Genomic DNA, 27,651 nt, shown 5'->3' with positions numbered 1-27,651 from the left:
TTTGATGGTCTACTTTAATGTCATACTTTCAAATAGCAGTTGCAAACATGATGCTTGTATCATCATCAACTGTTTTTAGCTCACCTGAGCAGGTGAGTTTTAGTGATCGCTCGATGTCCGATGTCTGTCTGTCGTCTTTCTGTCAACATTTAGCTTGTGTATGCGATAGAGGCTGTATTTTCAACTGATTTTCATGTAATTTTGTCAGAATGATTACCTTGATGAAATCTAGGCCAAGTTCAAAATGGGTCATCTGGGGTCAAAAACTAGGTCACTAGGTCAAATCAAAGAAAAACCTTGTGTATGCGATAGAGGCTGTATTTTTCAATTGATCTTCATGAATTTTGATCAGAATGATTACCTTGATGAAATCTAGGCCAAGTTCGAAAATGGGTCATCTGGGATCAAAAACTAGGTCACTAGCTCAAATCAAAGAAAAACCTTGTGTATGTGGTAGAGACTGTATTTTTCAATTGATCCTCATGAATTTTGGTCAGAATGATAACCTTGATTAAATCTAGGCCAAGTTCGAAAATAGGTCAGCTGGGGTCAAAAAGTAGGTCAATCGGTCATATCAAAGAAAAAGTTTGTGTATGCAATAGGGACTGCATTTTACACCGTATCTTCATGAAATTTAATCAGAATGTTTGTCTGGATGAAATCTAGGTCAAGTTTGAATGTGTGTCATCTGGTATCAAAAGCTAGGTCACCTGGTCAAATTAAAGAAAAACTCGTGTATGCAATAGGGGCTGCATTTTACACTGGATATTCATAAAACTTAGTCAGAATGATAGCCTTGATGAAATCTAGGTCAAGGTCAAATACGGGTCATCTGGGATCAAAAACTAGGTCACTAGTTCAAATCAAAGAAAAACCTTGTGTATGCGATAGAGGCTGTATTTTTCAACTGATCTTCATGAAATTTTGTCAGAGTGATAGCTTTGATGAAATATAGGTCAAGTTCGAAAATGGGTCATCTGGGGTAAAAAACTAGGTCACTAGGTCAAATCAAGGAAAGACCTTGTGTATGCAATAGGGACTGCATTTTAAACTGGATTTTCATAAAATTTAGTCAGGATGGTTGCCTTGATGAAGTCTAGGTCAGGTTCGAATATGGGTAATCTGGGATCATAAACTAGGTCACTAGGTCAAATCAAAGAAAAACCTTGTGTATGCGATAGAGGCTGTATTTTTCAATTGATCTTCATGAAATTTGGTCGAAATTTGGTCAGAATGATAGCCTTGATGAAATCTAGGTCAAGACTGAATATGGGTCATCTGGGGTCAAACACTAGATCAGATAAAAAAATACTTGTTTACACTCAAGATTTTTGCTCCAATTTTAATGAAAATTCATCAGAATATTTGTTTCCATGAAATCACTAGGTGAAACATGTTAACACTGTTATGGTGTGTTTCTCAGGTGAGTGACCTGGGGCCATCTTGGCCCTCTTGTTTCTGAATCTGTTAACCCTAGTCTGTTGGTTTGATGGACTACTTTTTGTACCAAGGTACTTTAATCTTTTAACCCTAGTCTGTTGGTTTGACGGACTACTTTTTGTACCATGGTACTTTAATCTGTTTACCCTAGTCTGTTGGTTTGATGGGCTACTTTTTGTACCAAGGTACTTTAATCTGTTTACCCTACTAGTCTGTTGGTTTGAAGAACTACTTTTTGTACAAACATACTAATATAAAGAAAATATAACTAGTGGGTTGATTTTGTATTACATTATTTTGGCTCTTGTGGAAATGTAGCAGAACCTACTCATAAAAATGCCCAGTTCAACATACTAGTGTAATATTACCTATATTTTGAATAACCCTCAATTAGAAAACTTATACCAATATAATTCTAATTTGTTCTGTTCTTTATATTTTTTATAAAAATACTGTAATTTGTATAGGTTTGACATTAGCTGATTTTCTTCATTTGTTACAGAGAAACGCTTTCTGCAAGCAAGTCTGAATATGTCTCCTATAACCAAATTCTTCAAACGTATTGAACCTGTCAAAAAGGAACAAGATGACCGCATGAACAAATCTGATACCATATGCAGTCCAGCCTCGACATCATCAAAAGTAACTAAATCTACTCCGCTGAATAAATCTGAAATTTTAAATCAGTTAGCTAGTACAGTGAACAAAAAATCAAGTTTTGCTGAGGAGGAAAGGAATATGAAAAGGAAGACAGCTCAAGGAGATAAAAAGGGCTCAGAAAGTTCAGGAGAAAACAGTGTAGACCAGTCTGGAAATAAACATATTGAGAACAAAGTGGACCAGACTGGACAAAAAGAAAATGAGAACAAATTGGATCAGTTTAAGAATAAACAACAGTTGAACAAAATGGAGAAGTCAAAAAATAAGAAAAATGAGAAGGGAATGAAAACGTCCACCTTAAAACAGAACCTATCTGTAGACAGTAAAGGTGACAGGAAAAGAAAATCAGCAGATACTGGAGAAGGTAATATGCAGCATGTGAAATGGAACACAGATTTATCCCTTAGGAACTTGCTTTATTTGTGTAATATATTGAATACTGCATCTAAATGTTGTCAAGAGAAATGTAAGTTTGGTTTTACTTGGCACTTGATATTTGATTTTCCAGGTATATTTATTCTAAAAGCATTTAAGCTTAACCGTTTGAATTTTTTTATGCCCCCGATGTTGTTGTTGAGCCTGCTTGCGGTGAGCTCGATATAGTCGTCACTTTTGGCGGGTCAGTGTATGTGCGTGCGCGCATCTGTCCGATTTTGTCCAGACTATAACTTTGACATGCATGGTCTAATCTTGTTTAAATTTGGCATGAATGTTTACCTTAATGAGAAGGCATGTCATGCGCAAACCCCATGTTCCTATCTCAAAGTTCAAGGTCACAGTTGGAGGTCAATGGTCAAATTGAAGTTTGTCCGGACCATAACTTTGACATACATGGACCAATCTTGTTTATATTTGGCATGAATGTTAACCTCAATGAGAAGGAGTGTCATGCACAAACCCCATGTTCCTATCTCAAAGGTCAAGGTCACAGTTGGAGGTCAAAGGTCAATTGAAGTTTGTCTGAGCATTTTTTTTTTCATACATGGTGGGATTTTGATGTAACTTGGCATGAATGTTCACCATTATGAGATGGAGTGTCTTGCGCAAGAACCACATCCCTAGGTCTAAGGTCAAGGTCACACTTAGAGGCCAAAGGTGCTGGCTGGCTCGACATTCTGCCCGTGGGCATGCAGAATGTATTTCTTGTTCATACTTGCACTCAACAATCATTGCGGCAAAACCTTCAAACTGACATATGAATGACCTTGACCCTCATATGACCTTTAGCTTAAACCTTAATAAACAGCATTTTTGGTCCTACAGCCCACATAAATGACCCAGTTTAGTTCATACATATAGATAACTTTGGCCTTCATCCATCCATACATTCCAGATTTCCTTACAACCTACAGGACACATAAATGACCCAATTTATTTCATAGTCACACTCTTAAAAAACTTTGTGGCAAAACCTACAAACTGACCTATATATAGATAACCTTGATCATCCATACACCTGTAACCAGATATCCTACAACCTACAGTAATGACCGGATTTAGTTCATACTCCCACTCAACAATCCTTGCGGTAAGACCTACAAACTGACCTATATATAAACGACATTGACCCTCATATGACCTCTATATGAATGACTATAACCTTAATAAACAGCATTTTTTGTCCTGCAGCCCACATGAATGACCCAATTTAGTTCATACACTCAGCAAACCTTGTGGCAAGACCTACAAGTTAACATATATAGACAGGGATATAAATTAACACTCAGAACCTATTAGCCAACTGGGCTCATTACAGGCAAATTCTAGGGGCCCAGCCTAAAATTTAGAGGCCCAGCTATTATTAGCGGGAAAATGTACTAACAGCAGTTTAGATTGACATACTTAATAATAAGTCTTGTAATTTGCTTCCTGCCAAAATACATCAATTTCTTAATATAATTACAGAACACTCCTCAAACTCACACTGAAAAGGAAAGTTGTAATCAACCAGTGCATGACATGTTCTAAATATAGGACACAGCCTCTCAGACACAGACACACTTAAAGTTTGAATGATTTTTGAAGCACTAGAGGATTTGGGTTGTTTATGGGCATTTTGATAGAGGCTGCACGCTTATGGACATCTGAATTCTAGTATTTTGTTACATTGTCGAGTTACAGGTCACTCGCAATTACGAAATTAATAATTGTACAAAAAGTACAAACCATGTTGCGGTCGGTGTTCTATGCAGCCGCGGTCTGTTAACAGCCCATTTTTCATTAAAAGTCCTCATTAGCCTTTAGGTCTTTAAATAATCCTGATAATATTTCCTTTCGTCGCTGCGACCGGCCGTTCTAAGCTCTTTAACAACCTTCAGTAAACCTCTACTTTCTAGTGCTGTATTTCTATGGGCACAGCCATTGTTAGTGATGGAGTAAATGATCCGCGTATTCCGATTGGTCGTACTATATATCGGTAATTTTGATTGGCCGATTTAAGTGACGTAGTGCATATTAATAAGACAGTCTCGGAAAAACCCAGAATATTGACATTAATAGGAGAATCCAAAGCCATTTGCCGACTGGGCGACTATTTTGGAAAATTGACTCGACCAGCTTCAAATGTGGTCGCACTGGGCGAGTGTTAATTTATATCCCTGATATATAAATGACCTTGACCTTCATATGATCTTCACTTTTAAACCTAAAACCTCATGAAACAACACCTTTTGTCATACATGCAGGGCGTGATTTTGCATTTTGAAAACGCAGCTCCTTGTTCAAATAGTAGAGCTTTTGTTTTCACCCTTTTGTCCTCGTTCACATTACAAAAGGTTTGCATGTAAGCATGTTTCTCAAAAACTATCAGGCCAGATGCTTCCTAAGTAAGACTTGTCTTCTGCATCATGAGATGACCTCACAGAACAAGTTACATAACTAGCTTTTATTTTGGCAAAATAAAGCACCTTTTTAACTTAGAAATTTTGGTTAAAGTTTTGCTAGTAAGCAACTGCTTAGCCAGATATTTTCAAACTTCACACATGTCTTAAGCATCATAGCTCTTACCTTCTATTTTGTCCAAATTATGCTTCTTTTTGCACCCCCCCCCCACCCCCACACATGAGTGGTGGGGGCATATAGATTTGCCGTCCGAAGTTCGGGACACCCCTAGCTCAAAAAGTATTCGATATAAATTAATGAAACCTTGCATGAGTCTTTATCATGATATGAACTTGCGCACCTTCTATTTTTAGCTCATCTGATTTTTTGAAAAAAAATGATGAGTTATTGTCATCACTTGAGCGGTTGTCGGCGTCGGCGTCTGCGTCGGCGTTGCCTGGTTAAGTTTTATGTTTAGGTCAGCTTTTCTCCTAAACTATCAAAGCTATTGCTTTGAAACTTGGAATACTTGTTCACCATCATAAGCTGACCCTGTATAGCAAGAAACATAACTCCATCTGTCTTTTTGCAAGATTTATGGCCCCTTTTGTACTTAGAAAATATCAGATTTCTTGGTTAAGTTTTATGTTTAGGTCAACTTTTCTCCTAAACTATCAAAGCTATTGCTTTGAAACTTGGAATACTTGTTCACCATCATAAGCAGACCCTGTACGTCAAGAATCATAACTCCATCTTGCTTTTTGCAAGATTTATTGCCCCTTTTGGACTTAGAAAATCAGTTTTCTTGGTTAAGTTTTATGTTTAGGTCAGCTTTTATCCTAAACTATCAAAGCTATTGCTTTAAAACTTGCAACACTTGTTTACCATCATAAGTTGACCCTGTATAGCAAGAAACATAACTCCGTCCTGCTTTTTGCAAGATTTATGGCCCCTTTTTGACTTAGAAAATATCAGATTTCTTGGTTAAGTTTTATGTTTAGGTCAACTTTTTCTCTTAAACTATCAAAGCTATTGCTTTGAAACTTGCAACACTATCAAAGCTATTGCTTTGAAACTTGCAACACTTGTTCACCATCATAAGCTGACCCTGTACAGCAAGCAACATAACTCCATCCTGCTTTTTGCAATAATTATTGCCCCTTTTGGACTTAGAAAATCATTTTCTTGGTTGAGTATTATGTTTAAGTCAACTTTTCTCATGAACTATTAAAGCTATTGCTTTAAAACTTGCAACAGTTTTTCACCATCATAAGTGGACACTGTACATCAAGAAACATAACTCTATCCTGCTTTTTGCAAGAATGATGGCCCTTTTTAGACTTAGAAAATCATGGGTAGGACAATATTTCTATTACACAAAAAAAATCAGATGAGCGTCAGCACCCGCAAGGCGGTGCTCTTGTTTACATCTGGCTCTGCCCCCTAATTTTAGAGTTATGGCCCCTGAAATAGTCAAAAATGCACATTTTCACCGTGTGACACGCCTAGCTCAAAAAGTATTTGATATAGATTCATGAAACCTTGCATGAGTCTCAAATATATGAACTTGCACACCTCCTATTTTTCGGTCTGCCCCCTATTTCTAGAGTTATGGCCCCTGAAATAGTCAAAAATGCACATTTTCACCTTGTGACACGCCTAGCTCAAAAAGTATTTGATATAAATTGATGAAACCTTGCATGAATCTTTATCATGATATGAACTTGCGCACCTCCTATTTTTCATCTGGGTCCACCCCCTATTTCTAGAGTTATGGCCCCTGAAATAGTAAAAAAATGTACATTTTCACCTAATTATGTGCCTCACTCAAAAAGTATTTTCATGCTCGAGGTCAAGGTCATAACTTAGGATAAAGGTTTGAGCCTTCCATTTTGTGTCCACTCTATATCTCACAAACCCTTGAAGGATTTTCATCAAACTTGGGTCAAATCATCACCTCATCAAGGCAATGTGCAGAACTTATGAGTCAGCCATGCTGGCTCAAGGTCAAGGTCACAACTGAAGGTCAAAGGTTTGAGTCTTCCATTTTGTGTCTGCTCTGCATCTCCTAATTCCCTTGAAGGATTCATATGAAACTTGGGTCAAATGATCACCTCATCAAGGTGATGTGCAGAACTCATGAATCAGCCATGCTGGCTCAAGGTTAAGGTCACAACTAAAGGTCAAAGGTTTGAGTCTTCCATTTTGTGTCTGCTCTGCATCTCCTAATTCCCTTGAAGGATTCATATGAAACTTGGGTCAAATGATCACCTCATCAAGGCGATGTGCAGAACTCATGAATCAGCCATGCCGGCTCAAGGTTAAGGTCAAAACTCAAGGTCAAAGGTTTTAGCCTTTCATTTTTTGTCCACTCTATATCTCCTAAACTCCTTGAAGGAATTTTATAAAACTTTGGTCAGATGATCACCTCATCAAAACGATGTGCAGAACTTATGAGTCAGCCATGCCGGCTCAAGGTCAAGGTCACAGCTTAGGGTGAAAGGTTTCAGCCTTTCATTTTGTGTACACACTGTATCTTCTAAACCCCTTGAAGGATTTTTATAAAACTTGGGTCAAATGATCACCGCATCAAGAACTCATGAGTCAGCCATGTCAACTCAAGGTCAAGGTCAAGGTCACAACTCAAAGTCAAAGGTTTGAACTCTGTATCTCCTAAACTCCACAAAGGATTTTCATGAAACTTTGGTCAAATGATCGCCTCATCAAGACGTTGTGCAGAATTCATGAGTCAGCCATGTCAGTCCAAGGTCAAGGTCACAGCTAAAGGTCAAAGGTTTACCCTTTCACTATCCATAGCATTGGTGGGGGATTTAGCTGTCTTTCAGACTGCCTTGTTATGAATGTTTTGCATTTTTCACATCTTTAGTGTGACACAGCATTGAATTGAACCTAATCTCCCTCACTGAAAATGGGTACTGTACCATTGAGCTATTGAGGCAGTAGCTAATTAAAATAGTTAGCTACATAATGATAGAAGGAACAATAGCTTCATTTAGTTAATAGGTTCAGAAACTGAACTCCTAACTCTTAATTAAATAATGTAGTATAATAATTGCCTTGCCTTGTCTTGCCTTCTAAACCATGAAAACTATAATAATCTAAGTTGTTTAAGTCGACCCTGAGAAATTTAAGAAGCAGTTCAGATTTACACACTGAACTTTAGTTGATATATATTCTTCTACATAAAGTTTCCTCAAACTTCCTACTGGAAAATATTGTTGTATATTATCATCAGTGAGAGAAGATCTCCTGATAGAGACAGAGTGAGCTGTTATAAATATATAAACTGGGTTTCTAAAGTCATAACATTTTCTTCAAAGATTGAATTTTTCTGAAATGTGGTTGTATGTGTTCATATTTCTTAGGTGTTTAGTACCAGCATCTCTTTATTTTAGTTGATGCTTTAATTAGTGGACCATCTGACAGGAAAAGAGTCACGAGATCAACTCCAACTAAAAATGAAGAAAATCTGTTGATAAGAAGTCCAGAGAAATCTCCTAACATACATGACTTTACTACCATACTAGTATCACCTTCAAAGAGAAAGCAGACTATAACAGAAAAGCAACCAGGATCTGTACAAATGGCTACAACAACAGATATGGAGAGTACAAGTTACAGTGGAATGACAGTGGGTAAGTAAGGTGGATATATTTATTACAATGCTCCCTTTAAAGAAGAGGGGTATATTATTTTGCCCCTTCATCTGTCCATCCATACTTTAGTTGACACTTTGTTTTCAAGTCAGTAACTAGAGAACACTTGAGCATAAAAGATGACCCTTGTTGTTTTTGTGGCCAATTTTGAAGGTCACAGTGACCTTGAGACAGAAAAAAAAAGCCTCGTAGCAATAAGTGGAGAATGTTAAAGCCTGCATTAGTATAACTTTGTTGGATGATTACCTGTTGTCTCTGGATAAATGAGCCGTGCCATGAGAAAACCAACATAGTGCGTTTGCGACCAGCATGGATCCAGACCAGCCTGCGCATCCACGCACTCTGGTCAGGATCTATGCTGTTTGCTAATGGTTTCTCTAATTGCAGTAGGCTTTGAAAGCGAACAGCATGGATCCTGACCCGACTGCGCAGATGCACAGGCTGGTCTGGATCCATGCTGGTCGCAAAGCCACTATGTTGGTTTTCTCATGGGGCAGCTCAAATCATGTTTTTGGGGATTGTAAGTTCATTTTAGTTAATGAAGATCACTCTTGATCTATGACTGGGCAATGCTTTGACATATCACTGTCAGGTCAAGGTCAAACTGACCTTCTGACTGAAAATAATTATTGGAGAAAGCTTGTGACTACACTTTCCAAACTTCATGAGGTGATTGCCTTTGAACATTAGATGACCTCTGTCGTTTTTATGGGTCATAATGTCAAAATCACAGTGACTTGAATACTGACAGCTTTTTCTGTAAATAAAATGGGTAATGCAAAAAGCATAGGACTGAGAAAGTTGGCCTGATGTCAACAAACTGAGTAGTGTTGTAAATTTAGCAGTCTTATTAAAGCTGATTTATTAATTGATTCTACTGATGAGAAACTTTGGCTTCTGCTACTTGAGTTGTCATTCATCAGTTATCCTCATAAATTGCTTGGGACTGGAGTGTGTATCATTTTATCAGGGTATGTTGTCATCATGTACCATCGTAAACATGTCTGATTTGTTAGAGTTAGAGGTGGCTCCATATTTGGGATGGTACCATCAGTCAACGGTTATCCTCATAAATATTAGGGGTAATCTTTGTCTTTCATCACTATGATACACTCCAAATATGGGAGGGTACATACTTTTGTATATAAACTTAGTAGTTCAGAACTTGGGAGGGGATTCTTTACTTTATGCTCGGACTTTGAAAATGACAGATCATAGAAACAAGAAATGAAATATTTTACAGTTATAATTATAAGTGACTTTAGACCAGAGGAATGAGAGAATTATTATTTTGATGACTTTATTTCCATCTTAGACAAAATCTCATAATAAACTAACATTGAAAACTGGAATTGAAGTGTTATTTCATCAATGGAGTATAATCCCTCACCCCCGAACCTACGTATTTCAACAGTAGCATGATTGTCTATGATTGATGTAATTTCTGTTGCTGGTCAGAAGGTCAAAGGTCAAGGTCAAAGCATTCTTGAGACTGAATATATAACACCCAACAGTCCTTATTTTTTGGTTTATAACATTTTTCTAAAACTGAAATCCAATAAATATACATAGCCTTTTTTCATCATGGTCCTTTTCATTATGGCAGTTTTTAGGCATTTCATTTAAAGAAAATATTTTTCATTTTCTGGAATAAAACAGGTAAGTGTGAGGCTGTTTGCTGTAAGGAATAGGTGTGAATATATAATTATCGAAATTTTCAACACCGCCATGATTACCGGGTATTATCTGGCAATATCTTTCTTAGTTCTAATAGTTCATTTATGAAGTTTCATACAGAGTTAGAAATATGTTGTGTTAATAACATTTAAGAATTTCAGTAAGACCAAGTTGTGTATTGACATCATATCATTCCCGACCAATTTTTCAAAAGTCATTAAAAATATACAAACGTACACATAAAAGTAATCTTTTTATAGAATAAGCAAATGTCATTTATAACTATACAGAGGTGTAGATATTGACTTTTCACTGATGATATTTATAAATCATTTAAAAAGTGAAAGAATTTTCAAAACCTGCTAAAAATTGAGTAAGCTATGAGCATTTAAATTTGATCAGAATGGTGGCTATTTTGTTTCCATGGCAACAAAAAATGAAATGGCGGATTTATCAAATTTCCAGGTACATATTTTAACTGCATTAACTTATTTCTGTAAAATAATTTCTTTTTCCAGCTATAATGACAGAAGTTACCATGTTTTACATCTTACAATCAAGAAACATAGGAAACTAATCTATTTATAAACTGTTATTTGCTAAATATAGAATTCAGCCGTGTATAAATGACGTCATAAACACACTAAAATGGCTGCCTCCATGATCAGCCATTTTCTTAAATTTTAAACTGCCATATCATTTTCAATTGTGGTCCGATTAAAAAATTTCTTTCAGCGTTATGAAATGCTTGACGATAGCTTTCATAACAAATTAACTTAATTGTCAGGCATTCCTTTTCCTTTAAGTTTTTTTCCCAAGATATGACAGGATGAAGAAGTTATTGTACCCCCCGACAACAAAGTTGTAAGGGGGTGTATACTGGTTTCAGGTTGTCTGTCTGTCCATCCGACCGTGCGTCCGTAGCCACAATCTTGTGCGCACCAACACTCCTCATCCCCTTGACACAATTTAATGAAACTTCACACAAGTGTTCAGTAACAACTGTAGTTGTGCATGGTGCATGTTAGGTTCTTTCAGGAAAAAAAATTGCATAGTTACGGGACATTGATTTTTGTTACTATACCATATACATACAGTCTGCATATGCAATATTGTGCGCACCAACTCTCATCATCCCCTTGACACAATTTAATGAAACTTCACAAAAGTGATCACTAACAACAGTAGTTGTGCATGATGCATGTTAGGTTCTTTCAGAATTTTTTTTGCAGAGTTATGGGACTTTGTTTTTTGTTACTATACTATATACATAGACACAATCTTGTGCGCACCAACTCTCGTCATTCCCTTGACACAATTTAATGAAACTTCACACAGGTGTTCAGTAACAACTGTAGTTGTGCATGTTAGGTTCTTTCGGGAAAAAAATTTGCAGAGTTATGGGACTTTGATTTTTGTTACTATACTATATACATACTGTCTGCATATGCAATCTTGTGCGCACCAACTCTCCTCATCCCCTTGACACAATTTAATGAAACTCACAAAAGTGATCAGTAACAACAGTAGTTGTGCATGATGCATGTTAGGTTCTTTCAGAATTTTTTTTTGCAGAGTTATGGGACTTTGTTTTTTGTTACTATACTATATACATAGACACAATCTTGTGCGCACCAACTCTCCTCATCCCCTTGACACAATTTAATGAAACTTCACACAAGTGATCAGTAACAACAGTAGTTCTGCATGATGCACGTTAGGTTCTTTCAGAAAAAAAAAATAGCAGTGACGGGACTTTGATTTTTGTTACTATACTATATACATACAGTCTGCATATGCAATCTTGTGCACACATAATCTCCTGAACCCATGCACACAATTTAATGAAACTTAACACAAGTGATCAGTAGTAACCCTAGTTATGCATGGTGCATGTTAGGTTCTTTCAGAAAAAAATTCTGCACAGTTATGGGACTTTGTTTTTTGTTAATATACTATATACATACAGTCTGTATATGCAATATTGTGCGCGCCTAATGTCCCGAACCCTTGCACACAATTTAATGAAACTTCACACAAGTGATCAGTACTAACCCTGCTTGTGCATGGTGCGTGTTACGTTCTTTTACATAAATATTCTGCAGTGTTATGGGACTTTGTTTTTTGTTACTATACTATATAAATAGAGTCTTTATATTTACAGTCCACATAATTATGCAGTCTTGTGTGCGTCAAATTGCAATGTACTTTGTCAGTGCGTGCGGGGGGTACATTCATCACCTTCAGTGATAGCCTGATAGGTCTAGTTTTGTTCCTGTCTTTTTTTCAAGCCTAGTAATGAAAAAGTTTTGTTGTTTCTTAATTTTAGACATTTTAAGCTATTTGTGTGAATTTTTAAAATTGGGTTTGATTAGTAAAATAAATAAAATGATACATAAACATCATGTGATTGTAATATGTTGTTTACAACATACTATTCTGTATCTGTGGGCAATATCAAGCATAAAATATTTCATGATTTAATAGCAACATGTAAAATATTGTCTAAGATATGAAGGGGTCAGTAGAAGTTTTGTTAAGTGTAGACTTCCGTTATTACAGCTTGCTTGATGTCTATTTTTTCAAATCGGTCCATAAAAAAAAATCAAGCACACTACTATTTTTATTAGCTGAAATTTTATTGTAGCATAATGCTTTGAAAGGTCAAGGTTAAAACAACTTCTGCATTGAGGAATTAGGTTTCTTGTATGTGCAAAAGAACTAGTAAAGTATGTTTTTTTGTACTGTGAAATCAATAATATTCGTGGGGGACTAATTTTCACAGATTTCGTGGTTGAGTCAATCCACGAAATTTAATCCCACGAACAAGTAAAATTCCCATTCATTTTATGTTCAAAATTTGAAATCCACGAATTCATATCCCCACGGAATTGCCATTTTGACAAAAACCATGAAATTTCATGCCCACGAAATTAAATGATTTTGCAGTATGTTTTTGTCTAATTTAGATAACTGGGCTACCAACCCAAGTGACTTTTCAGTATTGTACACAAAGAACAAATATCTTGATTAAGGTAAAAAAATTAGTACTCATTAGGTTTTGATAAGATGAAAAAGTGTTAAAGACAGGAAGTGGAGTGCTTTCCTGCCACACTTTCTCAATACTTTCTTTAAACACTTATGCCAGATCCTAGTATGTATCGTCACCTTAGCGCAAAAGTATATAATTATGGCCTTCTTTAAGTCAATGCAGTTACCCACTTTTTGCACTGAGGTTACAGTATGTTAGTTGCTCATTTGTTACATGAAAAAAATTGGGAGAAGTGTTTGAGAAAAGTATTGAGAATGTTTGACAGATGTTTTGTGCTGAGAATAGCACTTGTTTTTACATCTTATTAAATCAGTCAAGCAATAAGGAAATTATAAGCAAAAATGCAACCAGAGTCGGGCGAATTCACTTTGTGTATGATGCCCAAATGTCATTTTGGTTTGCCACCTTGAAAAAATTCAGTGAAATGAGCTCAGTAAGTATTGAGATTTGTATAATTATTTTATGGCTTACAGAGAACAGTTGTACAGCCAGTGGTCGGAAGAGAAAACCTGATAATGATTCTTTACTTACACAAGTGTTAACAGATATCAAAAGAAGAAAGGTTTGTTATAATGCTTTCTATTACCTGGGTTGTTTGGCTGAGAAATTTCTTTGTGTGTTGGGTAAAAAATGAGTTGAGTTTCAAATTGTTGAGCATATTAGTCTAGCAGAGCCTCCCCTGGGCCTCAAAGTCATAGCCACCTTTTGAGAAAAATTGCCAAATTGAAGCTGAATTGCAGAAATTTGGTCACATTTTAATAAAATTCTTGTAGCCAGTTTCAAAAATCTGTAGCCAGTTCTTTGAATCTGTAGCATTTGGCTACATTGGCGAATGGCAGAGTAGGCCCTGGTCTAGTGTCATAAACAAATCATCAGTGGTCTAGGGTGCCATTTTTAGGGTATATATAAGTGTAAAATGAGGATTTACAGATCTCATTTTAGTTTGGTTTCAGCTGATTTCTTTTCAGTTTAATAGCACATTTAACACCTTAATACTTCTAATTTTGCACCATCATTAAGGATTCTCACATTTATGTTTATGTTAGCTTATGTTTAGATACACTGGTGTGTAATGAGACTGGGCAGATCAAGTTTTAGCTTTGAATACATTGACTTAATTATTGTGGAGCTTTTGCCTTTTGTCTTATAATTTTGCTTTTATTTTCCTTCTGTAGATGAAGATGCTTAGTGAACCTTTACCTTGCTACATTTCTAAAATGGACTGGCCCATCATTCAATTTGAGCAGTACAACTTCTTATTCAAAGGAGATTTCACTGAAAAATTATTGACTGAATAGCGAACAGTGCAGACTGATCTTGGTCTGCACTGGTAGCAAAGGCAAAAACCACTAGCCGACAGCTGGCTAAAGTTTAAGATAATGCTCCTACTATCTTCCTGTTTGATTTACAGTCTATGTATATTTTGTTTTACAGATGGGCATTTGCGAGTGGTGTGCTTCTGTGTTCATAGTAAATCTGAGAGAAAGAGAGGTACTGTAATGACAAGCAAGGATATTTGATATTAAAACCATGTTCATGACTAAAGTCTTGAAATATGAGATCATTTTTGTTGAGCCCGCTTGCAGAAGCGAAGACATAGTTGTCCAAATGGCTGTTTGGTGTATGTGCGTGCGTGCGTCCGTCCGGATTTGTTTGTCTGGACCATAACTTTGACATGCATGAAGCAATCTCGTTTATATTTGGCATGAATGTTAACCTCAGTGAGACGGAGTGTCATGCGCAAACCGCAGGTTCCTATCTCAAAGGTCAAGGTCACACTTGGAGGTCAAAGGTTAAATTCAATAATGACTGTCCGGAGCATTTCTTCTTCATGCATGGAGGGATTTTGATGTAACTTGGCACAAATGTTCACAACCATGTGATGGAGTGTCATGCGCAAGAACCAGGACCCTAGGTCTAAGGCCAAGGTCACACTTAGAGGTCAAAGGTCAGATACAAGAATGACTCTGGAGCATTTCTTTTTCATGCATGGAGGGATTTTGATGTAACTTGGCACAATTGTTCACCATCATGAGACGAAGTGTCATGTGCAAGAACCTAGAATTACTTCCCTTTGTTGTTACTATAAATAGCTTATATTGTAACTTTTTTATTACTGGTCGTAGGGAAAAATCAAGACCACTTTTCTGTAGTACAATATGCATGTTACATCCAATTTTAAGGTGTATTTTGACCTATCTTTTCTGGTAAGGATTTTTGTGTGGACTTAGATTTTTTTAAAGAGTTACTTCCCTTTGTTGTTGCTATAAATAACTTATATTGTAACTTTTTGCAATCATTTTTTATTTGGCATAAATGTTTGCCTCAATGAGACAGGGTGTCATGTGCAACTCCTAGTCCTTTTGACAGCTGTCGGGCTCGATATGTTGCCCGGTGGCATCTAGTTTATGATACCCCTCTCTCCCCACCCCGTCTTTGGAGATGAAAGGGTATATTGTTTTGCTCATAGTCAGTCAGTAGACACTCAGTCTATAGCTGGAGAATGTTTTGGTCTGCAGTCGTCAAACTTACTAAGATGGTTGCCTGTGGTCAGTAGATGAACCCTATAGTTGTCAGTCTGTAAGTCACAGGTTATGAACTTAAAACAGAAATTTTTTCCTGCTCAATAACTGAAGAATTGTTTTGCCGACCGCCTTCAAATTTTGTGGTATGGTTACCTATTGTCAGCAGATAACCCCTATAGTTTTGGAGGTTAGAGGGTCAAAGGATCATTGGGGCTGAAAATGTTATCTGCTTGATAAGTAAAGAAAACTTGTGCCTACTGTTTTTAATATGCCTGAGACATATGTGATGACACAGGTAACCCAGCTATCCATTAGTCAGCAATTTCATTCCCACTCACCTTCTTTACCATGCTATCATTCTTGAATACTATGTGCGCATTGTTCATGGGCAGTGGATGACCCCTATTGATCTTAAGGTCAGTGGGTCAAAAGTTATAGTCATGGTGTCTGTTAGTTTGCAGTTAAGTTTCCCATCAATAACTTAGAATGTTTTGATCTATCATTCTCAAGCTTGATAGGCACATTACTTCGGACATATATTCCTCTTCACCGCAGTGCTCTTACTAATTCTTCAGAATTAGAGCTTAAGGTCACCAGATCTAATGTTTTTTAGGTTAGTCAAAGGTCAAAATCACAGTGACTAAAATAGTTTCTGATCAATATCTTGTGCACTTACGGGCTTATGATAGTCAGATTTTGTTGGATGGTTGCCTTTGGTCAGGAGATAACCCCAATAGATTTTAGGATTATTGTCTCAAAGGTCAAGGTCAGTGACCTTGAGATTAAAAAGGTCAAGTGGTTGCCTGTATTTGTTAGATCAAAGGTTTGGGTCTCATCTTACAAGATTTAAAACATAACTGCCTCCTGACAGGCCTTCATGGAAAAGTGCTGGGTAGGGAGCAGGGCATATGTGCTTTACAAACAGCTCTTGTTGAGGCTTGCTTTCAGATGTATATAATATTCTATCTTTTTCTGTTAAAAATTAAGACCATATAAAAAAATTCAATAACTCCCAGTTAAACTCTTGTGGAAGTTTTTTATATAAATCATATACATTGTTTATTATATTATTTTCTGCAGAAGTATTGGTAATATTCAAATTTGTTTATATTCGAGCATCTTGTTAGTTTAAAAATGGTACAACTGCTTAATACTATGCATGTTTCCATAGTGACTATCTATTGAACATGACACTATCTTATTAAGATAGTACATTGTATGTTCTTGCTTACCTAGCAGGGAAAGTATACATTCCTGTCTTTCCCTGGGGAAAATCTTGTCTTAAATAGCATGCACATAAGTGACTATACATGGTCATAGCACTATTATGGTTCATGAACTATATACATTATGCCAGGAAATATCCTAAGCAATCTATGAATGACAGCTGTTTTCTTCACCCTTGGGATAGCATGGATTAGGCACTGAGCACTTCATTCCATCCTGTCCTTGGGATAGGGAATACCCTGTCTTACACAGGCAAGCATGAAAGATCCTTACAGCAAACTTTCCTTAAAATTGGGAAAAGATTATGATAAATTTTGAGTGTAAGGTTTTGAAAGACTCGTTTCTTTGTTATGATATAAGGTTCAGGTTCGAGCAAACTGACCATTTCCTTAAAGATTGTTAATTTATCATTTGAAACATTGTTTTTATAAAGGATGTTCCTGAGTCTGTGTTTATGCCAACTACAGCAACAGAAATATTCCTTGCTACTCTAGAGGATGGCTTTACCTTTGAAGCTTTGGAATATTTGGGGTCACAGGTCACCTTCAAGTACTACCCTCAGTCCAGGGTTATCAGTGAACTGATGAGAAATGTGCTACTGGTATGTTCTTATTTTAAGCTGTTAAGTTTACACTAAATTTTTTCCTCCCGATCTTAAAAAAAAAAAGATTATGGGCTTGTTTATTATACAGTTATTGACTTATGTTGAGGTCAGTATGTGCTTTTACGAACCTTTAAAAAATGATATTGACCGAGGACGCAGTCCGAGGTCAGTATCATTTTTACAGGTCCGTAAAAACACATACTGACCGAAACATAAGTCTATAATTGTTATATTATTTGCCCTTCTCAAATGCATTCATTTGACTGGCCCATATTTCATACATATAGGAAAAAGTGATATCACAAGAGTTATTGTCACTTTTGCAGGTCAATATCGCTTTTTGCGGACCCGCACATGCACTTATTTCGACCAATAAAATGAGTGCATTTGAGAAGGGTATATAATATTGCTTTTTATACGCTCATTTTGAAAAAACAGACATATTATGTGATGGCACATCGTAATTTGTGTCTGGATCATAACTTTATAACCATTTAATGTATTGACTTCAAACTTGGCATATAGGTAGATGGAGTGAGACGATGTACATGGCACTTGAAACAGCTCTGTAGGTCAAAAGGTAAAAGGTCAAAACTTCCATATTTTGTTTACGGAGCATAACTAAATAACCATGCAAGGTATTGACTTCAAACTTGGCATGTAGGTAGATGGTGATGAAATGATGTGCAGAGCCCAAGAAATGGGTCTATAAGCCAGAGGTCAAGAAATTGAGCTCAAAGGTTCAGATCTGTTACATATTTCTTGTCCATGGTGTCTGGAGCATAACTTATTAACCATTCAAGGTATTGATGTTGATAGGTGATGAGACGATGTGCAGAGAACATGAACCTGGTCTAAAGGTTTAAGGTCAAGGTCACAAATTGAGCTCAAAGGTCAAACTTGTCTATTAAATTTTGTGTCTGGAGCATAACTTACTAACCATTCAAGATAATAATTTCAAACTTTGTATGAAGGTAGGTGCTGATGAGTGCATGAATCAGGGTAGTAGGTCAAAGGTCAAGGTCACAGCAAGGTGAAATCTGGCCATCGTATTTGGTGTCCAGAGCATAACTTAAAATATATCTTTTGGCAGATCCCTTTTTTGTGAACTTACATTTTTTAGCTCATCTGTCACGTAGTGACAGGGTGAGCTTTTGTGATCGCATTTTGTCCGTCGTCCGTCTGTCGTCCAGTCACAATTTCTTGTGAACACGATAGAGACCACATTTTGCAATCAGTTTTAATCAAACTTGCACACAACTTGTATTGGCATAATATCTCAGTTCCTTTTGAAAACTGGCCAGATCCCATCATGGGTTCAAGAGTTATGGGCCCTTAAAGGGCCAAAATTTGCAATTTTTGGCTTGTGAACACAATAGAGACCACATTTTGCAATCAACTTTAATCAAACTTGCACACAACTTGAATTGGCATAATATCTCAGTTCCTTTCGAAAACTGGCCAGATCCCATCATTGGTTCCAAAGTTATGGCCCCTTAAAGGGCCAAAATTTGCTATTTTTTGCTTGTAATCACGATAAGACTAGGTCATCCGATCAGATCAAAGGAAAAGCTTGTTAACAACCTAGAGGCCACATTTATAACCCTGTCTTCATGAAACTTGGTCAGAATGTGTATCTGGATTATTTCTAGGCCAAATTCTAAACTGGGTCATATGGGGTCAAAAACTAGGTCACCCAGTCAAATCAAAGGAAAGGGTTGTTAACACTCTTGAGGCCACATTTATGACCCTATTTTCATGAAACTTGGTCAGAATGTTTATCTTGATAATTTTTAGGCTAAGTGCGAAACTGGGTCATATGGGGTCAAAAACTAGGTCACCCGTTCAAATTAAATGAAAAGCTTGTTAACACTTGTTCATTTGATGTGCATGAAACATGGTCAGAATGTGTGCATGAAATATCAGATGAGTTTTTATCCTGGTCATGTAGGGTCAAAATCTAGGTCACTAGGTCAAATCAAAGAATAAGCTTGTTTACACTCAAGAGGCCATGTTTTTGATCCAATCTTAATGAAAATCTTTCTCCATGAAATCAATAGGTAAAACATGTTTACAATGTTATTGTATGTTACTCAGGTGAGCGACTTAGGCCCTCTTGTATAGCATTACTTCCCATTGTTGCTATAAATAGCTTATTTTGTAACTTTTTGTTTAGGGAAATTCTGAGACCACTTTTCTGTAGTGCAAATTTTTAGGTGTATTTTGACATAATTATCTGTACTTGGTAAGGATTTTTTTGTGAGATAATTTTTTTCATTTGGCCATAAGTTGCAACATGGATGATGCATCAAATTTTTGCTCCCGTCTCCTTTGATATAACCCTTCAGCATATATTGTCCCACTTGGCGGAGCTCTTGTTGTACTAATTTATTTTATACCAGTTTAAAGAAAGCTGAAGCCTTTGCCATGCTTGAAGTCATTCCTTGAAGGAGCCAATACTAGACTAAGTATCTTAAAATGATATACAGTTTCATCAGATTTAAACATAAGTTCCTAGTTGAACACACTGCATTTCCAGACTACCACTTCAGCTTGTTGAAGGGTTAGGAGGAGCTTACAAACTGATAAAGAGGTTCTGCTTTATCAGAGATTAGCTGGTATTTGAGCTTTATTGAGGAATGAAGTCAAGTATTTTTTCCATCAGCACTATATTTACTTGTACTTGAAATAAAATTCTGATTAACAGCTTTGGAATTTTTTTCCAAAGGTCATAAAATATTTCATTATGCTTGATAAAATAGGTTATTGAAGAAATATTTGATTTTCATTTAGACCACCGAGGAAGAAATTATTGCAAACATGTCATACAACATTCTGTCACGTATGTTGATGTTACATCCACCAATCACAGCATCTCTACAGGAAGTGTACCTGCGGGCTCTGGCAGGGTGTAAAGTTGGGGAAGACTGGCAGGTGGGGGCAGAGTGGAATTTTATTAAACAGTGCTTCAGGTAACCAAAAAGTCTACAGTATTGAAGGAGTTTACCATTGATATGAACATGGCCTACGATATATTAATCTTAATATAAATTGGAACAATTCAACATTCCCTTCATGTCATTATTGAATGCCTTTTTAGGTCTTCACTGCTTTAAATTTTTCAGCATATAAAACACTTATAGACCTGTAGAACAGTTGTTACTTTTTCTACTCCGAGACATTTTTTCTACATCAGTTTAACACTGTTCTGCTACATGTCACCACCACTGTCTCTAGGAGCCTCCATGTTTGAAAGTTTAATCCCTTACAGCATGTACTTACAATGATGATTTTAGTTTGACTTTTCATGATGTTATTTTCCATTGCAGTAATATATTAATGAGTGATGATGCTATTGTTAGAAGAAATAATAGACTGCTTTTCAAGTTTATTCTACAGTTGTTACAGTTCAACATCCAGCATTTCCAGTAAGTACTCATTGGTACTCTCCCATTGTACAGCACAGCATTCCAGTATTAAAGTACTATCTTGTATTCCACAGATGTTGCGCCACAACATTCAGTATTTCTAGTAAGTATTATCTGGTATCCTGCCATTGTACAGCACAACATTCAGTATTTCCAGTAAGTACTGTCTGGTACCCTAGCATTGTACAGCACCACATTCAGCATTTCCAGTAAGTACTATCTGGTACCCTGCCATTGTACAGCACAACATTCAGCATTTCAAGTAAGTACTGCCTTGTACGCTACCATTGTACAGCACAACATTCAGCATTTCCGGTAAGTACTGTCTGGTACCCTGCCATTGTTAGTTTAGTTAGTTAGTTTAGTTTATACTAATTTGTTTTAGCTCGATTGTGATGGAAGCTTCAAGCTTATTGTAACCACTCTCGAGTCCGCTTCCTGGAAAAACCAGTACTGGTGTCATATGAGAAGTCATGGTCGTGACCCCAGTGGGGCTCGAACCCATGACCCCTGGATTGAGCGGCCGGCACCTTAACCACTAGACCACCGCTCCCCAGTATTTCTAGTAAGTATTATCTGGTACCCTGCCATTGTACAGCACAACATTCAGCATTTCCAGTAAGTACTGTCTTGTACCCTGCCATTGTACAGCACCACATTCAGCATTTCCAGTAAGTATTGTCTGGTCATACATGTGATAAGTTCAGAATCCCAAAACTGGAGGTTTGTCATTTTTCAGCTGGAGTTGGGGTCTCAAAACTGGAGGTTTTTTATCGACATAATTTAAGCGCGCGAGCGCACATTTTTAGACACAAAATCCAAGATGTTTCATTATTTTTTATTGTACTTTTACATATATTTACTTTAAAATACCAACAAAATACAATTATTATATTTTAACAACAACTAACACAATATCTGACATATCAATGTCACTGTCCTGTATCAATATCACTTTAAATCACTTTAAATTTCTTAATACATATCACTTTCTTTTGTCATTATCATTATCACTTTTTTGAATACAGATCACTTTCCTGTATCATAATCTTCACTTATGATTGTATTCTGTACAAGCTGCCTTTCCCTGCCTAATCAGTTCATTAGATGGACAGAATGTGGAACATATAGAAAGATTGTTCATTTTAGTGGACATCAAGTTCTGAATTGTTTCTTGAGCTAGGTTGCTCCTGCTGTCAGCCTGGATCTTCCTCAGTATGCTGAAGGATCGCTCTGAATCAGCATTGCTGTGTGGTAACGACAGGAGAATTAAAGCTATCTTACTGAGTTCACGAAACCTCTCCTGTCCAGTGTGAAGTTTCATTTCCCCAACAGAAACCCAGTACGTCTCTAAGTGATCTTGTTTTGGCAGTTCATGCTCAGGAGTAAGAAGGTAATCCTCATGCTCCTCAACCAGGCGTCTTCTGTCATGCACGGAACCACTGACAAACCGGTCAAACAGATTGGCAACTGCAACAGAAAGATTGATATTTAGCAAAATTTCACACATGAAATGCTCACTTATAATGTATACAATATACATGTATCATATCATTAATGATTTAATGTAATCATCGTTTTATTAAATGCTTTACCTGAAACATAACGTTGAACTCATTCATGAAGGGGAGCACAAACTCCAGGAACCCGTAGTAGAGCCACATCAGGGGATCATTCAGCCAGTCTGATACACGTTTCACTCTACCGGACTTCTCAACATCTTCATGGCTGGTGAAGTATGACTTTAGAGCTGACCACTGGTGAAGAAGCCGAGACACACACTTCTCAAGAGACAGCCATCGTGTTTGGCAGTGACGGATGATCTTCAATGCATCGGTGTTGGTGAATTCAAGGAACTCCTTGTAGGTCTCTTGGCGTTTTGTACTGAAAAGTGAAATAGTTGCAAACAATGTATGTAAAATTTGAACTTTCTTCAAACTTGCCATAGCTTTTTATCCACTAAACATTCACTTGAATATGGTATGGTGTCTGCTGTTCAAACCAGAGGTTGTGGTTTAAGCACCATATGAGCCATGATGTCTGTACCCACCTATAAATATTTATATTAAACTTTCCGTCACTTCTGTCAGAAATAAGCTGGTGTAAGTTAAATTTACGTTATTAATTTTGGTGTATTTACCTTCTCTGAAAGTGGTAGAACACCTCAGTCAGTAAATCATCCACTGGTAGAGCTAGGGTCTTCACTGCTTTCTGGACACAGATGTTAGCCAGATGACACACACAGCCCATGTCGAAGACATTTGGATTGGCTTCCTTGACCCTTGATAGAACACTGTTATTCTTACCGACCATCACATTACAGTTGTCAGACGAGAACCCAACACAGTTCTTCCACGGGATATCCCGGTCACTGAAATTATACCAAAAATACCAAATATTTTATACCACATTAAATTTTCTGCAGCACCTTTTGATTTAATACAACATTTTGATTATTAATTTGTTTGTTTGTTTGTTTTGGGTTTAACGCCCTTTTTCAACAATACTTATTGGTGAACTACATGATGTACAAGAAGTGTGTATTTCAGACATAATATGTGCATCGCATGTAGCGTAGATTAGTATTTTGTTCCCCGGTAGATATTTTGAAAGCACATACAGAGTATATAACACTTTTATGTCTAGAAGAAATAATACTCACATGAACACCTGGTTCAGGGTGCTGAAGATACTGTCTGCGGTGCCTATGTTACAACGTGGTATTCCAAGGAACTTTGTTGATATTTTCTTGACATCCTGGTCATAGACACGAACAAGGATGGTCAGAAGCTTCTGATCACCCTGGTCATTTGATTCGTCAATCATTACTGAGAATTTATTGGAACGGCACAGATCAGTTACTTTATTGTCAAAATGTGGACCAAGAGCTTGATTGATAATGTGAGTTGTCTTTGTTCTCTTGCAGGCAAACTTTTTTGCTATCTCACTGTCCGGGAACATTACTTTCACCAGATCTGACATATGGTCAGCAACCAGGAATGGCAAATTGTGTTCAGCAACAAAATTGGCAAACAGAATCTCGGCACGTGCCACACTATCCACCTTACACCCTTCAAACATTCCCTTAACACTATGTGTCCCACGAATAGAGTTCACGACTTTCTGATGACAAACTGTGTCTTGATGTTTCTTAAGATCGTTTTTTCCCCCATAACACACTTTAAAATCCGTCTTACACTGAACACAATATCCATACTCGCTTCCCTTTCGACTTACATCCAACCACTGAAAATCCGTTTTCCATTCCTTATTAAACTTTGTCATGTATTTTGGTGCCTTTGGTTTCGGACCAGACGGAGAGCAAGGACGTTTAGGCATTTTGAAAGCAATGATTTTCCAGACATTTTTCCGCTATTCTTATCCAAAAGTTGAAAATAATTGCTACAACTCACTGTTTCATCTTCCTCACACGTCGGCAAAACTGCAAAAACACGCGACATTACTGGATTGATTTTAACTTATTACAGTCAATTATCCGATAATCACTTTCACTTTTTAACCTTTAATGTCTTTAATCCATGGTCTAATCGACCATCTAATCCCTTGTAAAAACAATTATCGAAGGTCACCTGTGAAAAACAACGGTTTCCTTGATAGTACACGCGTGTCACACATGTATAATACACAATAGCCGATGACGCTTTGATCAGCTGTGTAAACACGTTTGGCATTCCTCGGTAATTATCGACACTTGTGATAAAAACGTAAACATTGAGCCTCCCGAAAAAAAAAAAAAAGAACTTGGAAATTTTTGAAAAGCGGGAGAATTATGGTTTTTATCGGGAGACGGGAGGCAAGGGTGAAAAATCGGGATTTTGGCCCTCCCGCGCGGGAGATCACATGTATGTGTCTGGTACACTGCCATTGTACAGCACAACATTCAGCATTTCAAGTAAGTACTGCCTTGTACGCTACCATTGTACAGCACAACATTCAGCATTTCCGGTAAGTACTGTCTGGTACCCTGCCATTGTTAGTTTAGTTAGTTAGTTTAGTTTATACTAATTTGTTTTAGCTCGACTGTGATGGAAGCTTCAAGCTTATTGTAACCACTCTCGAGTCCGCTTCCTGGAAAAACCAGTCCTGGTGTCATATGAGAAGTCATGGTCGTGACCCCAGTGGGGCTCGAACCCATGACCCCTGGATTGAGCGGCCGACACCTTAACCACTAGACCACCGCTCCCCAGTATTTCTAGTAAGTATTATCTGGTACCCTGCCATTGTACAGCACAACATTCAGCATTTCCAGTAAGTACTGTCTTGTACCCTGCCATTGTACAGCACCACATTCAGCATTTCCAGTAAGTACTGTCTGGTACACTGCCATTGTACAGCACAACATTCAGCATTTCAAGTAAGTACTGTCTGGTACCCTGCTATTGTACAGCACAACATTCAGCATTTCCATTAAGTACTGTCTGGTACCCTGCCATTGTACAGCACAACATTCAGCATTTCCATTAAGTACTGTCTGGTACCCTGCCATTGTACAGCACAACATTCAGCATTTCCATTAAGTACTGTCTGGTACCCTGCCATTGTACAGCACAACATTCAGCATTTCCATTAAGAACTGTCTGGTACCCTGCCATTGTACAGCACAACATTCAGCATTTCCAGTAAGTACTATCTTGTATGCTACCATTGTACAGCACCACATTCAGAATTTCCAATAAGTACCATCTTTTATTTTATGCTAACTGATGAAATACTGTGTTTTATCATTGAGATGTAATCAATATCACTCACTGATATCTGTATGAATTTTAAGTTATTTGCTTAAAACATGATGAAAATTGTAGTCGCACTTTGTTTTTTTATAGTATATTTCTCGATTCAAATTATTTTACTTAATGAGAATTTCATAACATTATGCAGCAAAAGATAAAATAAAATGGAGCTTCATGTTGTGTGCGTCTTTCTAATGTTGCAACATGTCTGACGTCATGTTTGTTTACATGCGTCTGTTTCCCGTGCTGAGATTAATATTCATTGCAAAATGCACATCTCGACGTAATTAAGCGTAAAATAAAAAGAAAACTTGTTTGTTTTTCGTGAGTATGGAATATATCTCACCTCAAAGTGAGAAAATTTTCACATTTTCACTCATGCTACACGCTTGTGAAAATATTTGAAATTTTCTCACCTCATTGAGATATATTCCATATTCACTCAGAACAAACAAATATCCTCTATGTATTCTGCCATTATACAGCACATTTTTACATTCAGCATTTCCAATAAGTACTAGCGTGTATTCTACAGATATTACACCACTACATTCAGCATTTCTAGTAAATACTTTCTGATATTTCTACAGCAGTGGCCATATTTATGCCCCCTTCAAAGAAGGAGGGGTATATTGTTTTGCAGATGTTGGTTGGTCTGTCCGTCCGTCTGTTGGTCGGTCAGTATGTAGACCAATCCGGTATAGGATGATAACTCAAGAACGCTTAGGCCTAGGATCATGAAAGTTGATAAGCAGGTTGGTCATAACCAGCAGATGACCGCTATTGATTTTAAGGTCAGTAGGTTAAAGGTCAAGGTCACAGTCACCCAGAACAGTTAAACAGTTTCCGGATGTTAACTCAAGAACGTTTGGGCCTAGGATCATAAAAGTTGATATGGAGGTTGTTCATGACCAGCAGATGACCCCTATTGATTTTGAGGTCAGTGGTCAAGGTCACAGTGACCCGGAACAGTTAAACTGTTTCCAGACAATTACTTTAGAATGCTGGGCCTAGGATCATTAAACTTAATAGGGAGGTTGATCATGACCAGCAGATGACCCCTATTGATTTTGAGGTTAGTAGGTCAAAGGTCAAGGTCACATTGACCCAGAACAATAGAACTTTTGTATACAGTGACCATAAATTGTTCCTTGTACAATTACTGAATGCATCAAGGAGGGCATTTTGTGTTCTATGAGCTCTTGTTATGAATGCAGTTGTGTTAAAAGTTACGCATTACAGTCATAGATTTTCATCTTTCAGAAGTACTGCTACTTCTCAAGAAGACTATGATACCAGACACATACTGCTACGTATAATATGGAGTCCATCCTACCACATTGTGTTCAACAAAAGATGTGGTGCTTTGGTAGATGTGATGTCAGATATTATACTGTCTTACCAAACAAAACACTGTGATACAGAGAAAAAACATTTGGTAAGGTTATACTGTTTGTTTGTTTTGTTAGATATGGTGATAATTCAAGATTTATGGGGAAGTTTTTATTTATTTCCATGGTTGCAAACAATTTTCCAATCCATGTAAGCTCCAAATGTTGAAATCCACAAATTTATACCACTTGAAATAAGATGATTTCACTGTAATGTTTTTCAACAGTACTTCTGAAATGTATGCCTGTTAGATAACCTAACCAGTGTACCTGTACACTGTACCATTACTTACCTGTTCTCAGTAAGTCAAAGACAACTTTTCCACATGGAGATGGTACACGAATGATCTTAACCTTTATCATGCTTATCATAGTGCATTGTGATCAAGATCTGCACTG

At 37.1% G+C, this 27,651-nt stretch overlaps 1 protein-coding gene across 4 annotated transcripts in view; it reads left to right on the top strand.

The window, feature by feature from the left end:
- LOC123525321 (uncharacterized) overlaps nucleotides 1–27,651 on the top strand; it is a 92,647-nt gene that overhangs the window by 45,163 nt on the left and 19,833 nt on the right. For 3 of the 4 annotated variants that reach the window (XM_045304276.2, XM_045304275.2, XM_045304274.2), the window contains 8 exons: nucleotides 1,943–2,464; nucleotides 8,337–8,576; nucleotides 13,800–13,888; nucleotides 14,761–14,817; nucleotides 17,512–17,679; nucleotides 20,476–20,654; nucleotides 21,012–21,110; nucleotides 27,125–27,299. In XM_045304276.2, coding sequence (XP_045160211.2) covers nucleotides 1,943–2,464; nucleotides 8,337–8,576; nucleotides 13,800–13,888; nucleotides 14,761–14,817; nucleotides 17,512–17,679; nucleotides 20,476–20,654; nucleotides 21,012–21,110; nucleotides 27,125–27,299 — 1,529 coding nt within the window. The remainder of the gene's footprint in view (nucleotides 1–1,942; nucleotides 2,465–8,336; nucleotides 8,577–13,799; nucleotides 13,889–14,760; nucleotides 14,818–17,511; nucleotides 17,680–20,475; nucleotides 20,655–21,011; nucleotides 21,111–27,124; nucleotides 27,300–27,651) is intronic. The other variant, XM_045304278.2, reaches the window with a different exon arrangement.

Source organism: Mercenaria mercenaria, chromosome 3 (assembly GCF_021730395.1).
Source record: "Mercenaria mercenaria strain notata chromosome 3, MADL_Memer_1, whole genome shotgun sequence".
In the NCBI taxonomy this organism is placed as follows: Eukaryota; Metazoa; Mollusca; class Bivalvia; order Venerida; family Veneridae; genus Mercenaria; species Mercenaria mercenaria.
This window is presented reverse-complemented; position numbering and strand designations above follow the sequence as displayed.